The sequence below is a fragment of the Pteronotus mesoamericanus genome, unplaced genomic scaffold (assembly GCF_021234165.1).
Source record: "Pteronotus mesoamericanus isolate MK-2021 breed Mesoamerican mustached bat unplaced genomic scaffold, CSHL_Meso_final contig_220, whole genome shotgun sequence".
NCBI lineage: Eukaryota > Metazoa > Chordata > Mammalia > Chiroptera > Mormoopidae > Pteronotus > Pteronotus mesoamericanus.
Window position 1 is genome coordinate 8,460,658 of NW_026555091.1, and position 15,668 is coordinate 8,476,325.

The window sequence follows — 15,668 nt, forward strand, 5'->3', positions numbered from 1 at the left end:
CGAACCCAACCCCTACCGGCCTCTCCTTCCCTGCGTGCCACCCTCAGGGTGACGATTTACGCACTCGCATATTCTTCTTGGTAAGGAAAGGAGAGGCGTTTGTTTTGCGCTCTTCTGAGGCACAGGTCAGCGGTGAGGGGACGAACCCAGCCCCGCGCAGATGTTACCCTGGAAACCGCCGCCTGCCTCGGTCTCTACGGATTAGTCAGAGTGCGGCAGGTGAACTACGGTGGTGATGCAGGCCGTCTGGGACAGACGCGCTGGGTCGACGGGCCTCCAGCTGTGGTCCCGCGTCGCCCGAGGGCTGGTGAGAACAGCAGTTCGGGGTCCACCCCAGACGCCCCGCGCCAGCGCCTCCGGGCTGGGCTCCGTGCTCCACGTTGTCATGAGCCCTGTCGGGGTTCAGGTGTCCTCTCAAGTCTGAGAACCTCCGTCTTAAACAATTAAACTTGGTTCAAAAGGCTTCGGGCGCCTGTTACTCAATGCGTGGAAGTCTGGAGCCCAGACCGAGGCACCGAAGCCGCTGCTGGGGACTCGCGGGCCCGCTCTCCATCAGCTCTGCAAGCTCAGGGGCGCCAGGTGCCCTCGCTGTGCCTTGGCTTCCCCGTCTGCAGGCGGCCATTGCGCTGGCCTAACGGGTGCGGTGAGGCTTGGATGGGTGAACGGATGAGAAATTAGCTCAGCACAGCGACCGGCCAAGTAGAAGCCAGGCTCATGGCACGGCGCCTGCCCTGTGGTTGGCTCAACCCTGACCACAGCCCTACAGGGCAGGTGCTGTTGTTACCCTACTGTACAGGGGGAGAGGCGTGGGCGCCGGGAGGGTGAGCAACGTGTGTAAGGTCACACAGCCACGCAGCGGCCGTGCCGGCATGGGGGCAGGGGGGCGCCAGGCAGGACAGTGCCCACATTCCCAACCGCTGTCCTGCCTGGGTTTTCCCATTGGCTCTTTGGAGAGAAGATGGGCAGACAAATAAGCGCATGGAACGGATCAGCAGGGGCGAGGCCCCAGAGGTGCGGCGTTGCCCTGCCCGCTAGGCCCTGGCATTCCTCGGGAGTCTCTGCGGGGGGCGTCTTGGAGTGGTGTCCTACCCAATTCCAGACCCCGGGGCTCGGAAGGACACTGTGTCCCCGCCTCCTGCTGACCCCACGCAGCTGCCGCCAGCTCAGCGAGCGGGAGGCAAGCTGGGCAGGATGGCCGGAGGGATGGGGCTCTGTCGCCTCTGTGCTCGCTGGAGTCCTGTCCTCAGGTGCGTGCCGTGCACGCTTCCAGGTGGGGGCCGGTTCCTTCCCTAGGGCTTCATTGCCCACCAGCGTCCGCCCTGCGAGCACCACCTTCCAGCTCAGAGACCCCTGAGCCTCTACACCTGGAACTCTCCCCAGTCGTCACCTTGAGGTTTGTGAAGGGAGGCTGGGGCCTCCCGAGCACTGCACAGCGAATGAGGGCTGGGGCGGCCCGTCCCCCGGAGCGGAGCTGAGACACTCGGTGGGGCCAGGGGCGCAGGGGGCGGGGAGACGAGGAGACGAGACCCGCGGATGGACAGCGGGGGGAGCAGCCCCCACGCCCGCTCGCTCCAGCCTGAGCCTTTGGAGGCCCCCGGTTGGCAGAGCTGACTCTCGCTCCCCCGAGGGTGCCCGCCAGCAGGTGGCTTGTCGCACCTGCCAGACACGCCCACTTATTCGGGGTCATTAGGAAAGACGGGCGCGTCTGCGGCGTCGTGCTGTGCTGGGGGGCTGGGCTGGCGGTGACGGGGGGGGGGTGCAGAACAGTGGGGCTGACGCGTGGGTTTCTGGCGCCAGGGGCGTGCACTCCGAGAGGGAGGCCGCCGTGGAGCGGGTGGCGCTGTGTCGGGGCGGCGGGCGGGGGGCGAGGCCGCGAGGCCGCGTGAAGCCAGGCGAGCCTGCGCGCCACCGTCAGACCACGGGAGCCCTCCAGCCAGGGGCTAGAGGCTCAGGAAGGAGGGGCTTCCTCCTGACGGTGCCCTGGGTCCCTGGGTCCGAGAGCGGAGCCAGGCCCGAATACGCAGGAGCCTAGCAGGCATGGGGGCCCCGGGAGCCGGGGGCCGCCAGCCAGGCACCCTTTCAAGGAGGCCGTTCCCAGCCAGAGGAGGCAAAGCCCAAGGAATAGAATTCAGGATCCTGCCCCGGCTGGGGTGGCTCAGTGGACTGAGCGCCGGCCGGCAAACCAAAGGGTCGCCGGTTCAATTCCCAGTCGGGGCACAGGCCTGGGTCCCGGGCCAGGTCCCTAGTAGGGGGCGGGCAAGAGGCAACCACACATGGATGTTTCTCTCCCTCTCTTTCTCCTCCCTTCCCCTCTTTCTAAAAATAAAAAGAGTCTTTTAAAAAGTGTAAAAAAGAAGAATTCAGGATCTGTTCTGGGATCCTATTCTGTTAAAAAGCGGCCACGCTGCCTGCCGGGCGCATGTCACCTTCAAGGGCACGGGAACGCTCCCTGAAAGGCCCTCATTGCAGGTGGACACGTGCGGACGGCTGCCGGCCCCCGAGGACAGCGGCGACTCCCGCCCACCGGGGGGCGGCTGGGAAAGCCACCTCTCGCCCGGCCGGGAGGGGGATGTGGGCAGCGTGCGTATTCTTTTTGCAGGTGACAGAAATCAGGCCATGAAGCTATCTGAGTTGGTGGCAACCACAGGCCAAATCTCTAAGAGGCAGACATGCAACGTCCACTTAAATCACTTAAGTTAAAATACACATTTCAAACATAAGCTTGGGACAGGGGTGTCTTGGTTTCCCTTATGTTAAGGGTGAACAAGGGTTTTGGGGTTTTAGCTGATGGTGAGATCGATGAGCAATGTGGCCGGGAGCGAAGAAAACCCGAGATGCGGTCCCAGGCCCGGCACGGGGGGCGGGGTCTCTGGCACCGGGCAGCCGCCTGCCTCCTTCAGAAGGGCAAGCGCAGCCCGCGTGGGCAGAGGGAAGGCCGTAGGGGACAGAAACCAATTCCCACGGGATGTTCTACTTCGGTTCACCCCACGGACGTCGTCCGTCCGGAAGGCTGACCAGACTCACGCTGACTGGCCAAGCCCTGCTCCGAGTTCCTCAACCACCGTGCCTGCGCCACTTCCTTGGACTCGGAAGGGCCTGGCTCTGGTGTCTGTGTGGTGTGTTCTGCTCTCCCTGCGTTCAGGGACGGTACTTGTGGATGTTCATAACTCTGCCTCCCACCACTTGGAACCTCTACGGCCTCAGCGAGGCTCTGCGCCGGCCGATTAACACAGAACGGGGACGGCGCCTGCCTGCCTTCACCCCGGCCCGGCTCGGCCAGGCCCCACGCCATCCCCTGATACGGCGGCTTCCGCTCCGAGGGGATGTCTTCACCCCTGAGTCAGATGCTGCTCCCCCTCCCAGAGGCGCTTTGCAATTAGGAAAAGTTGAAATCTTTTTGTTAATATTGGAGGGGCCTCCTAGGTTACCAGCCACACAGCAGGGCTAAGAGGGGCCCCGGGCCCCGGAGCGAAAGCGGGGCTTCAGCACGGAGACAAGCCAGCTGTCAAGGGCCTGGAGAACCCGCGGGGCTGGGGGTCCGCGGGGCCGCAGCCGGGCTGGCCGGGGGCCCAGTGTCGTGAACTGTCCCGAGAGGTCCAAGGATCTTCATGCATCCCCTCCCCCATACAAATGGGCTATGCTCCCTCTTCACGTTCTCTTCCCTTTGAGCCTGTGTCTCTATATTTGCTGGCCAGGTAAGCGGTTGGTATTTGGACCACAATTTTCTATCAAGAAACTATTCCGAAATCACTGTACTATGAGCTTAGGCCGCAGGAGCTGAAAATGCTCCCTATTTTAAATGAGAACATGGAAGACAGAAATGTTCTGGCAACACTGGTGACCCGCCAGTGAAAACCAAGTGGAATGAAAATACTTTTGGCCTCGCTGGGACGAGGGTAAGTCAGTGAAAATCTAAGGTGCGGAGATACGTAGGTGGTTTTATGCCATCTCTGAAATAGGCTTATAAAACCCTTTAAACATTTGGATGGTTAATAGAACCATTTATTATAACCAACACCAGTTTAAATGTAGTTTTTTAATTTTTTTCCTTTTTCTTGTCAAGATGCATGATCAGGAATATTTTGATGCTTACTGTTTTAGGCTTTCAAATGGAATGCAGGGAGACAGAAAAGAAGAAGTGTATGAAATGAGGACACGTCACAAGCACATCTGCTTTCCTCCCGGTAACCAGGGAGACACACGGAGGTGGAGAAGGGACAGAGGGACAAACAGGATGCATTTTTAAATTTTAAGAAGGAAAAAAAAAAAGATGCTGAGGGGTGAGGACCATTCTTCACCAAGACCACTAGGTGGCGGTGTTGGCCCAGGACAGTTTGGTTGCTGTTGGGTGGGGAGACACCCAAGTCCCCAGCCACCTTGAGGAGGGGCATTCGCAACTTGGGAACACGGGGAAAATAGAGAAATACTGGTACCCATGAGCCCATTTGTTTATGTCTATAGACAGCGCATCAAAACATGTATTATCTGTCTTCCAAAAGCTCCGCTGTCGTAGGTTATGTTTATAGGCAGAGGTTTCTTATGTCCACCAAAGTCTCCTCCACAGCATCTGCCTCAACACTGCAAAGTGCTTGAGGCTCCCCGTCCTCAGATGGCACGACACATGTCTGAGGCGGGATTATCCTACCCCGGCGTCTCTACCCCCGGTGCATCCGACTTCTCGACGTTGCCACAGTGTGACCGCTCCCCTCACAGCCAACACCAGCTCTCCGTCCCAGGGCCTCAGTGTTGGGTGTGATCACAGAAGTGCACGTACACATACAGACACACATACAAACATGCACACATCTATCCCGCAGAAATGAGTATCACGCCAGCGCTGAAAGGTGGAGTCAAAGGGACAGCAGTAAGAGAAGGACCGTTATGACTTCATCCGATGGAAAGGCAGCCAGCAGGGGCCGGGAGAAAGGGGTCTAGCGTGGATGGCTGCCGATGAGCCCCGGAGACACCGGAGAGTGTTTTGATAAGCGGGGCGTCAGAACCCTACCTCCACCTGGCCTGGCAGCTTCCAGAGCAGAGCCGGTATCATCCGCGGGGCGGTATTAACAGGCCGGCCCTGATTTCTGATGTTGCAAATCGAGAGGACTTACGCATACAGGCTCTGAAGACCTAAGGCCTCAGGGGGCGACCAACGTGTATCGCTTTGACTGCTCTGCTAATCTGCACACTTTTAGAAAGCACCCTCCATGCCTTAAAATACACCGTCAAGGATGTGGCTCAAAGACACTCATCATCTACCATCTCTCCGTGCCTAAAAAAGAAAGATGAAATGAGCATCTGCTCTGGGTTTAACAGCTCAGATCGGGAGCGGCCCGCGGGTGCCAGGCGCTGGGGGCGCCGCTCGGCCCGTGAGGCCCCGCGCCTTTTCTCGGTTCTGAAATTAGCACTGCCTTTCTCCCACCCTGCAGAGCTGGAAAAATGATCTTGAGAACATGCTGGGTTGTTTCATGGTGACAGAAAGTTGGGTCATTTCATCATCTACTCAATAAAAAGGAGAAAACTGCACATTCATAACAAAACTGTGCAACGGCGTTAGTGGGGTGACAATTCCCTCAGTGCTGTTGTTACTTCTGTCCTTACTGTCACTCCGCCGTGACCCCGGGGATGTTCCCTAGTGCCTCTTTTGGCATCTAATGTTGCACATGTGTACTTTCTCGTGTACGCGATGTTCCTGACTGGTCTGGTAGCTGTTCAGTAAACAGAAGGGTCGCCATGCGGTGCACCTCGTCCGTCAGGCATGCAGGGAGGGAATGGAAAACATGCACAACGTGCACACGCAGGAAGCTGAGTATGAAATGGATACACACATTTCCGTTCTTTAGAAGCAAAGCATATACTTACGAGAGAGAGAATTGGGAACGATTGCAAGAAAATCCCTAAAGCCATCGGCCCCAAATGAAACTGCAATAAAGAAGGACACAGAGAGAAAGCTGGGTTGTGATACCGTCTGAGAAATGCAGGAAGCAGTACTTTTAACAAAGAAAGCATTGTTGCTCAAAACCGTCATTCCGCCGTCAGGGAAAAGGCACCGGCCATCGGCCAGAAACAGGGCCGCCATTGCCCGCGGCCCGAGCTCACGGCGAGCGACCCCTGGGGGCCGAGGTCTCGGGGGTTCCCGCCCGACGCCGCTCCGGACGCGGGGCCCCCCGACCTGCACAGGCAGGTGCGAGGCTGGCGTCCGCCACCAGGGTGGCTGTGCCCTCAGGGGCCGCCCCAGAGCACACGCTCTTCCTCCACTTTTTCTTAGAAAAGTTCAAGGAAAAGGTGGGAAACGTTCAGGCAAAACACTGCGCTGGGGGAGAGTTAGTGTTTTTCCCTGTCCACAAAGAGCTGCCCCATTTCGGTGGGTCTCCCCTTGCCGGCTGCCCCCTCTGCTACCGCCGCTCACACCTGCAAGTTCCTGGTCTGTTTCATGGGTCAGAGCTTCCCAGGAGGGTCTGTGTCTCAAGACTTTGTGGCTGCCCACAGGCACACGCATGCAGACGCGTGCACACACATGCTCTCCAGAGGGCCCTCCCAGGGGCTGGCGGTCGCGCGCGCGGGGCGGCTGCCGGGTGAACCTCTGGGATGGGCTCCTGAATCGGCAGGCAGAGGTCGTGCCAAGCAGCGGGAAGCAGACCCGCAGGACGTCGCTTAAGCCCACGTTTTCCAAGTGCCTCTGACCCCGGACCCTCCATTTTCTCCCCCTGAAAAATTTATTAAACTAGCGGGATCCCGGGCAAAAACAATCTGGGAGTCACGTCCAAAGTTGCTGCTTGAACCGACCAGCTTCCGCCTTTCCCAACAAACGCGTGGCCTTGCTCTCTTTATCCTGCTCCTGCTCATCCAAACCTAACAAAGAGCGTCACTGCCACGTTCACAGGTCCCGGCAAAGAGCTGTGCTCAGCTGGTCTGCCTGGGTGCACAGAGGCTCGAAGGCCCGCAGGCGGCCGCACTGTGAGGCTGACCACCAGTGGCCTCCGCAGTCGGTCGGCTTCACTGCACTCTAACCCTTCATTTCAACTTCCTGAGCCTCGGGCGCTCTGAGGCCTGCAGGCGTGGCCTCCTCAGCTAACCTGGGGCAGGCAGGGGTGTTTCCAGGCAAGCGTTGCCTTTTAAAACGGCGGCATCCCAAAACGGGATGCGACAGTAAACTCCCTGCTGGAATAACCGTGCGGCCCCCTGGGACCCAGCCAAGGAGTCGGGAGTTCCCGTTCACTGGAACCTGTCCAGCAGAGGAGCCGAGCTGGGGGCTGAGACCTGATACAACGTATCAAGCGCCTATCCACCGTTAGGCACTAGGCACTGTAGTTGGGCCGCCCCCACAGCATTCAACACAACCCATACCCAGTGCTTCTCCATTCCAAACGCTTCTTGCTTGACGTCACCTGTTAACCGTTGCAAGAGGGATCATTCTTTGCTCCACATAATTCAAACAACTTTAAAATTTTTGCCCTTGATGTTTAATTCCCTAAAAGTTACAAAAACCTAAGAAATAAAACACAGCTGCAGCCGCGGAGCCCACGTGCTCCCCAGGAAAGCTGAGCCCCCGGGAACTCACTCTGGCTGCGCACACCGTGGGTCAGCTCTGGAGTCCCCAGAGAAGAGCAGGCACTGTCACTGGAAGGCGGTCCCCGGGGGCATTGTAAGCGCCAGGTATGTACGAAGCCCTTCTCATTGGCTGCCTCTCACCTTCATCGCGGTCCTACGAAGCAGGGACCGCGACCTCTTACAAGGGAAGGGACCGGGCTCCCAGGCAGCTCAGAAATCGGTCCACTTGGAGGTTAGCATGTAACTATGCAAATCTGAGTCCATATCTAATGAACACACGCGAGTCAGTATTCCAAACACGCATTCCGCCGTGCGGGGAGGGCCTCTGGGAGCTGTGTTCCTTCTCCCTCCAGGCCGGGAAGCGGGCGAGCTCCTGCCGCAGCACACGCGTGTGCATGCACGTACACTCTCTCACACACACGGGCATTGTGGCGCATCTCCCCACAGAGCTCCCCACCCGGCCGTCCCCAACGTGGCCCTCGAGCCGGTCCCAGCAGCTGCTGCGGGCAGCAGGGAGGGGCAGCTAAGTTCCAGCCCATTTCCGGCCATTGTTGGATCAAAGGGTGCACGGAGTAAGAGGATCACTAGCTCATTTTCTCGATTTCTTGGGATACGGACTCTTCTGAAGAGTGCATTGAGGTCCCTTGGTAGGCATTTCTATTTGCTATATGGCCCCCTAAAGTCTCATATAAAATGCTGCTGATGCCTCCGACCTGGGGTCCCGTTCAGACTGCCCAACGGAAGGGCGTTGGAAGAAAGACGGCCCGTTGCCCACACCTGCAAGCCTGCATTTAGTTGTGCATTGAAACGCCTGTGGGCGCCACCTCACGGTCCCGTGGAGACAAACCAGGGACCTCCAGGCAGAGGCCGAGCCTGGCGGTTTTCTGGCAGTAAGCGCGCCTCGACGCATATTTGGGAGAATTTGAAAATGCGCCAGCCTTTGCCTTTTATACACATTCTTTAACTCCCATTAGCCTTCCAGGACGAGATGTGTCTAATTAACTTGGGTGAGCGGCGTTGGCTGTGACCTTTGCAAGGCACATCGCAGCCACCGGCCACCGTGCGGGAGCGAGGGCACCTGAATGCGACCGTGGAGCAAGGCGGTGGGGAGGACCCGGGCCCCGCACAGAGCCGATGCCAAGGCCAGGCCCCCCGCCGCGCCCTGGACGCTCTGGGGTGGCCGCCTGCTCCCACACTGGGCCACTGGGCGAGGCTCGGGGTCTGACCCGGGGAGGGGCTGGGCCAGCACTGCCCCCTCTGGTCGGCTCCGTGCTCCTCCACTCCCAGGAGAGGAAGCGGGGCCTCGGGGCGGCCCGCGGGCGTCACCCCCAAACGGAGTCACTGCCGGCCACCCCTCCGCACGGCCAGGTCCCTGGCCTGCAGCTACGGTGCCTCAGCCGGGGTCCTGCCCGGCCCGACGTAGTGCCGCACGCGACGTGCTGATGGAAGGTGGGGAGAGGCACCGCGGGGCTTCCGGGCTGGGGCCTCGCCTGGCCCCCGTCCCGCTGAGCTGTCCTTCCTCCCGCCCACGCCACAGACGAGCGCCCCAAATCCGAAGGCGGCCCCTTCTCCAGACCCAGCCCCCTCCCGTCCCACGCGTGCCGACGACACCCCCTTCCGGGTCCCACGTGTTCTGACCCCGCGGCCTCAGCTCCGTGCCGGCCTCCACGGCCAGCTTCTCTCGCGTGCTTCTGAGGCTTCTCTGCTACTGCTGTCCACTCACGTCACACCCCAGGGTCCCCGCAGTGCCGGTGTGTCCCCACGCCACCGCCCCCCCGGCACGGCCCCGGCCGCAGTGCCTCTGTCCACCGCCTGGCACGGGGCCGGCGGGCGGCACTCAGGCCCTGCTGCGCCCGCGGTCCTGAGACCGTCACCCTGAAGACTGCCCTCAGGGGGCCACATGGGCTTCCCACGTCCCCACGGGCTGCGCTGTGACAAGGAGACTCAACCCCTAGTCCTTCTCAGGCCCTGGAGGCCGGTCCCAGTGGCCACAGCCCTCTCCGCAGGGGCTGCTACCCAGGAATCAAAGGGCAGGGCCCTATGAAGACACGCAGACCAGCCCGTACCCCCCACGGCGCCTCATCGGCAAACACCGCAGCTTCCACCCAGGGGGCGCCAGCCACGTCCTCGCGAGGCCCCCGCCTCCGGACGACGCCTTCCCCAGGCCCCTGCCCAGGGCAGCGTGTCCCCTCCCCCTGCCGGCCTCCGCCTGCTTGGCTCGCCCTGCCCGCCCCCTCTGCAGGACTGCGCACCCCTCAGGCCGCGCCATTTCTGCCCTGCGACGCCCGCTCTCCCGGCGGCGATGGCCCTTGCCGTCCCCTCCCCAGAATCCTTGGGGACAGGCCCTGTACTGGACCGATGAGGTGGCGAGCCCCACTGTGGGCTCAGACGAAGGGGCTCCTGCGGCCTGTCCCCGCTCACCGCCCAGCAGGGCAGGGCGCGCACTGCACGGCCCTGGCGCAGCAAGCCCCACCCCCACTCCCTGGAGGCGACCGGCACACCCGGGTCCAGCAGAAACCTTCTGCGCTAAAGGGGAATTGGCGAAGCCAGTGGCCGAGAGCACAGCGTTCTGTCGGTCAGTTCCGAGTGAGGATCCGAGTGAGGCTCCCGGAAACTTGGGGCGCTGGGAGCAAGGTGGTGGCGGGGGTGTCCCTCTTGGAGGCGGCTCAGGCCGCGCTGCGCTTTACAGAGACTGGCTGCGGGCTGCCGCGGGCCCTGGCCTCCTCTGTCAGGGCTCAGGGCACGGGGGTCCCTTGCTCTGCGTCCCACCAGCTGTGTGGACGGGTGGGGTGCAGCGCCCCCGACCCGGAGCCTGGGTTTCCTCACCCAGCGTGGGCAACAGTCACGCCCCTGAGTCGGGTTCACGTGCAGAGTCCTGGTGACGCTTACAAGGCCCCGTCCCCTGCGCTGGCACCGGCCGCGCGGTGGCTCTTCCTGGCGGGAGGCCGCGGGCAGACGGAGGCCGGTTGGCGCCGACGTCAGGGCCTGTGGGACCGGCTGGAGCCGGGCACGTCAGCAAGTGTTACAAGTGGGGAAACCGCGCGGGGCCAGCGCCCTGCCCGGCCCCCGGCAGCGACGAATTTGGATGGAAGCCCTCAGGACATCGCTGTGGCACCCGCTGCGCCCGGCGCCCTGGTGGGACTCAGCTCCCAAGCTTCAGGCTGACCGCCAGGGCCTGGCCCGCTGCGCCGTTCCAGGCGGACCGTGGCAGAGGTGGCCGCGGTGAAGCGTGGCTGTCCCACCTGCCCTCCGGGGAGCACGGCGGCCCCCCGACGCACAGCGCAGGGAAGACAACGTCCGGTCTCTCTGTCTCAGATCCCGCTCAGCTGGGACCTGCCCTGGTTTCTGCTTACGTCTTAGTCACGCGGTTTTAACTTTGCCCGTCGAACAGAGTCGGCAGATAAAGCCCTGGCACGGAGAGCTGTGATTTGGGAAAGGAGGCAGGGGTGGGCGGGGCTCTCTTCCCGGGAGACAGCGGCTCCGCTCCGAGGGCCCCCGGTCGGGGTGGCGCTGGTGCCCTCCATTTGCAGGCCTTGGCCACATCCCCAACCCGCCCTCTGAGACGCGGGTCACCCCAATTCCGGGATGGAGTATTCAACAGGACAAAGACCAGGGCGAGGGATTCTTTCTGAATGTTATGCCCTTGCTTTTTCATTGTTTTCGAAGAAAAATGACGTTTTGGGGTGCAAAAAAATCGTGCCTATTCTAAAGACAGCAAGCATACAGAAGAATCAAGATGAAATTTGTAAAATTCACCCCCAGGTCCTACCATCTAAAGAAAATCATGCAGAGGAAAAAAAATGGAAAAATGATAAAAACAGCGGGGAGCTTGGGTCAAGCTTTGAAGCGAGGGAGGAAAGCGACGTTTCGGGCAGCGAGCGAGGGCGGGAGGAGTCTGGCCGGCCAGGAGGGTCTGTCCCGAGCCGGATCTCCGGGCCAGTGGGCGCAGGGGCGGGAGGCCTGCACGCGATGGCCGCTGCATCTCATTTTGCTTTTCTGTTCCAAATCTTACTCCCACGAGGGAGATCTATGCTGGTTGCAGAGGTAAGAGAGGGACCGGCAGGAGACAAGTCAGCGCCCAGGCGTGAGGACGGGGCCACGGCGGGTGGCCCGGCGTCTCCATGGCCAGCAGGTGCGTGTGGAGGCCGCCTGCCCTGGGCGGGCCCTGTGGGTGGGGGCGGGGCCAGGCACACTCCCACGCGGCGGGGCTGCGCTCGCGGCAGCACCCAAAGGGACGGAAAGCAGGGCCAGAAGGGATGTGGGGCCGACACACCGGCCCCCGAGCGGGGCGAGGGTCACCTTTGGGGCGCGCGCCCCCGCTGCCGTGACGACACGTGGGCTCAGATGTGGTTTCCCTGATGGCACGTTCTTACTGGAGCAACAGCAGGAGCCGCCAGTGCCTGTGGTGAAGGGAGTCTGGCAAAGGGAGTTTGGCAAAGGGAGTTTGGCAAAGGGAGTTTGGCAAAGGAGGCACTGAAGACGAAAGGAAACCTCTGACTGGGAACCTATCCCCCCCCAAGCGGGGGCTGTGCAGCTGGCCCCACAGAGGCGGCACCGAGGCTGGACAGCCACCCTGTCCCCTCCTCCGACAAGAGCCCTCTCCGGGCTCTGCCAGCCAGCGCTCCTGGCCTTTCCCTCCGGTCCCTGCGCTGGCACTGGGTCAAGGCCCAGGGACTCCAGGAGCCCAAGTGTGGCTTCGGGGAGGCCAGAGATAAAGTAATCTTCCCCGGGACACACGGAGGGTGGATCCCCACAGTCCCTCCCTTCCAGAGGCTGGCGAGGCGCCCCTGAAAGAATTCCAAGCACATGGTGACTCAGCAAAGGAAGGGGGACAGTTCTTGGCACACTCTCCCTGACCCCTGAGTCCCCCGCTCACTGTCTCACATCCCTGGGCCCACGGCCCCCTGTCCCCATCCCTGTCTTCAGCCAGGCTCTGGGCTCTAGGGGACGTGGCCGTAGGACCCTCGTGCTGAAGCCTCTGCAGCAGTCAGCAGCCCCCGGTGACATCACGGCAGTATGTGCCTGTCTTTCCCATTGCTTCCTGTTCTCCTCCCAAAAAGCATGCTTCTCAGGCAGCCAGCAGGGCGTCGGGGGCAGGAAGGAGCAGAGCGCACGAGCTCTCGGTGCGTCTGCACTCGCGTCGGCCACAGAGGGCAGGCGGGGCTGGGGCGGGCTGTGCCCCGGGCGCAGGCACGTGCACGTGGGTGCACACGAGGCAATGGCGCGCCGGGATCGCTCTTCCCGCTCACACATTGACAGAGGCAGCTCGGTGCCCCGGCACGGCGGCTGGGAGCCGCGAGAGGTGACTCGAACACTCAGAGGGCAGCAGGGCAGACAGAAAGACGGGCAGACAGCAGCCCCCGGGCTCTGCGCCTCGGCCTGAGCGCGTCTGCAGCCCAGCCCTGCCCGCGGGCGGCGGGCGGAGGCTCGGGACCCCAAGGCGGCCCCCCGGGCCCTGAGGGGTCACCGTCAACCCACCCCCACCTTTCCCGCCTGGGGGTGCACCTGGGGTGCCTCCTGGGAAAGGAACCCCCGGAACTTTCCACCTTGATAATAAGGCGTCTAATGACAGACAGCGCTAGCTACTGCTAACCTGCATAAAGAAACTCCAAGTGCTTTCCATTTTATGATTCTCCGTTAAAGGGCCCTTTCCAGATTCCTCCTCCGTCCCTGTCTCTCCCCTTCCCCGTGTTTCCTTGCTTTTCTCTCAGGCCCCGAAGGCTGCGCCCTGCTGTCCCCACCAGCAGGTGGGCGTGGGGAGGAAAGCTCCCCCAGCCTAAGCCTCTTCGAGGCCCCCTCTCCTCAGGGGGACGCCAGGAGGCCGCCCTGCCCAGCTCATGCCTGCTGACTCCTGGGCAGGACGGGGTGGCGGCCTCGGGGCGTGGACACCTGGCCAGCAGGGCTGGCCGCCCCCTGGCCCGAGCCCCTCCCGGCCTCTCTCCTCTCGGGCCACCTCTCTGAGTCTCTTCCTAGCGGCTGCCACCTGCCCTTTCATCTGTCCTCAGGATTAGAATATCTCCCAAGCCCTGTCCTTCGCTTGAGCTATTTTCTCTGAAATCAGGGTGGTGCCTGCTTCTCTCCTCCACCTCCTCCCGCCCCCCAGAGTTTTATGATTCAACACTATTTCCTGGGAAACACGTGAAAGGAATGAGTTTAGCCCATGGCTGTTCCCATTTCCAACCCAAGCACGGCCGGCTGTCCCCACATCTGTGCACTGTGCCGAGTGGACATGCCGTCGGCACCCCAGCCCCCTCCCCTCTGGAGGCAGGCCTGGAGGGAAAGGTGACCCTGCTATAGCTGAGAGGCCCCCTGGCCCGTCCGAGGTCACCGGCTTGCGCCAAGCGTGGGTGTGAGGCCCAAGGAAAGTCCAATCTCTGGGTGGGCAGCGGGAGAAGGACCCGGCCAACCCCCGCCCCGCCCCGCCCCGCCTGAGGGGAGGCCCGCGTCCTGGGGGCGCCTGTCCTCGGGAGACAAGACCGTGTCCGGGCAGGGGAGCTTGGGAGGAGAAGGGACCCCAGAGCCTGGCTTCCCCGCAGGGCAACAGCCAGATGAGAAGCAGGAGGAGGGAGTTCTCAGGGGACGGGGCAGCCGGGCCTGGCGGGCGTGCGGGGGGCGCTGGGGCGAAGCCAAGGTGGCGGCCCTGGGCTGGGGCCTCGTGCAGGGGACCGGGCCGGGTGTCGGGGTGGCGGCGGCTGCAGAGGGAAGACACAGCGGCGGCGCCCCCGACGCCCCACAGACAGAATGGGGGACACAGGGTGCCCACGCCGGTCTGGGGGGATGGGGCCGCAGAAGTGCCGGGCTCCCCGAGCTCCGCCTCCCGCCGCCTCCCGCCGCCTCCCGCCGCCTCCCGCCTGGAGTCGCGCCCCTGGGAAAGGCTGCTTCCGAGGGACACGGCCTCTGCTCGCGCCGCCCGGGCTCCCGGAGGCCCGCCCTCTGCATTGTGCCCTCTCCCCTCCCCAGCCGCCCCGCGCCCCGTCCAGATGCCTCCAGGAGGCAGGCCCACGGCGCGATTGTGACACGGAAGCCCGTGTCATATTGTAACTGGGTTTCCACATCCTCCTGGCCCAGAAGAGGAAGAAGGCGCATAATGAAATACAGGGATGCGGGAAAAGGGGAAGCTGACCGCCCGGCCCAAGTGCAAGAGCTATGGAGAAGTGACAGAAAGGGAAGCAGGAGCAAGGAATGGCTTCAGGTGGCTCAGCAGGCGCGAGGGGCGTCCCTCAGAGACACACGTGGTCACAGACACGCCCGCCCTCAGGACGCACTCCCACAGTGACACACACTCACGCCCTCAAACACACACTCACACAGACATCCTCCCGTCTGAGTCCAACCCCCAAGGGGCCCGAGGCCGGAGCTGTGGACCCAGCGCCTCCGGCAAGTCCGCCCCGCGCGGCAGGAGACGCAGAAACGCCTGACAGTTCCAGGAGGCCATCCCATCCTTTTTCTCCCGTGTTGGACAAGCCAGAGTGAACACAGGGTGATGTTTTCTTGCACCGTCATCGAGAAGTTACCTTGGGGGCCGAGACCCAAAAGCGGGGGAATGGAAGGGAAAGCAAACGTGCCCGTGCGGGGAGCCCGCTCGGAGGCGCTTTCCGTGCTGTACTTAACAACAAGGAGACCAGGCAAAGCGGGAACGCCCGGGATCCCGGGGACAGCGAGCCAGGCCCTGGGAGTCACCGTGTCTGCCCGGTTTCTGTTTGCGGAGATAGTCGGCCGTGGGCCGCGGGCCGCGGGCCGGGCTTTCCCTCCAGAGCAGTTGGGAGGTTGGCAGAGGAGCCCTTATCTCGCGTTTCCACCAGCCGGGCCGGGAGGGGGGTGCAGCTGGGAGGGCCTCCCCGCTCCCCGCCTCCCAGGCCTCCCGATTCGATTCGGATGCAGGGCTCCGCGGGGCGCCCGCCGCCGTTTCCCTCCTCCGCACCCCCAGCTGCGCGCTGGCTGCCGCAGAGCCTGCTGACTGTCCCCTGAAGCGATGCTGCAGCGGCCCCTCCACAGAATCCTTCCTTCCCACGCGTCCTGTGCATGCTGACACTGTCCAACCTGCTTGGGAGGGGGCCTGCGGGCCTGCTGAGGACGGTCCTCGTGGCCCCCACCCGTCCTGTGGCCGGGCCGCCCGGGTG

The 15,668-nt window shown here is 62.6% G+C and overlaps 1 protein-coding gene across 1 annotated transcript in view; it reads right to left on the reverse strand.

Moving 5' to 3' along the window:
• The window catches only part of IKZF1 (IKAROS family zinc finger 1), a 79,337-nt gene that overhangs the window by 22,662 nt on the left and 41,007 nt on the right, over positions 1-15,668 (reverse strand). The window contains exon 4 of the mRNA XM_054571280.1: positions 5,860-5,919. Within this exon, the coding sequence (XP_054427255.1) occupies positions 5,860-5,919 (60 nt within the window). The remainder of the gene's footprint in view (positions 1-5,859; positions 5,920-15,668) is intronic.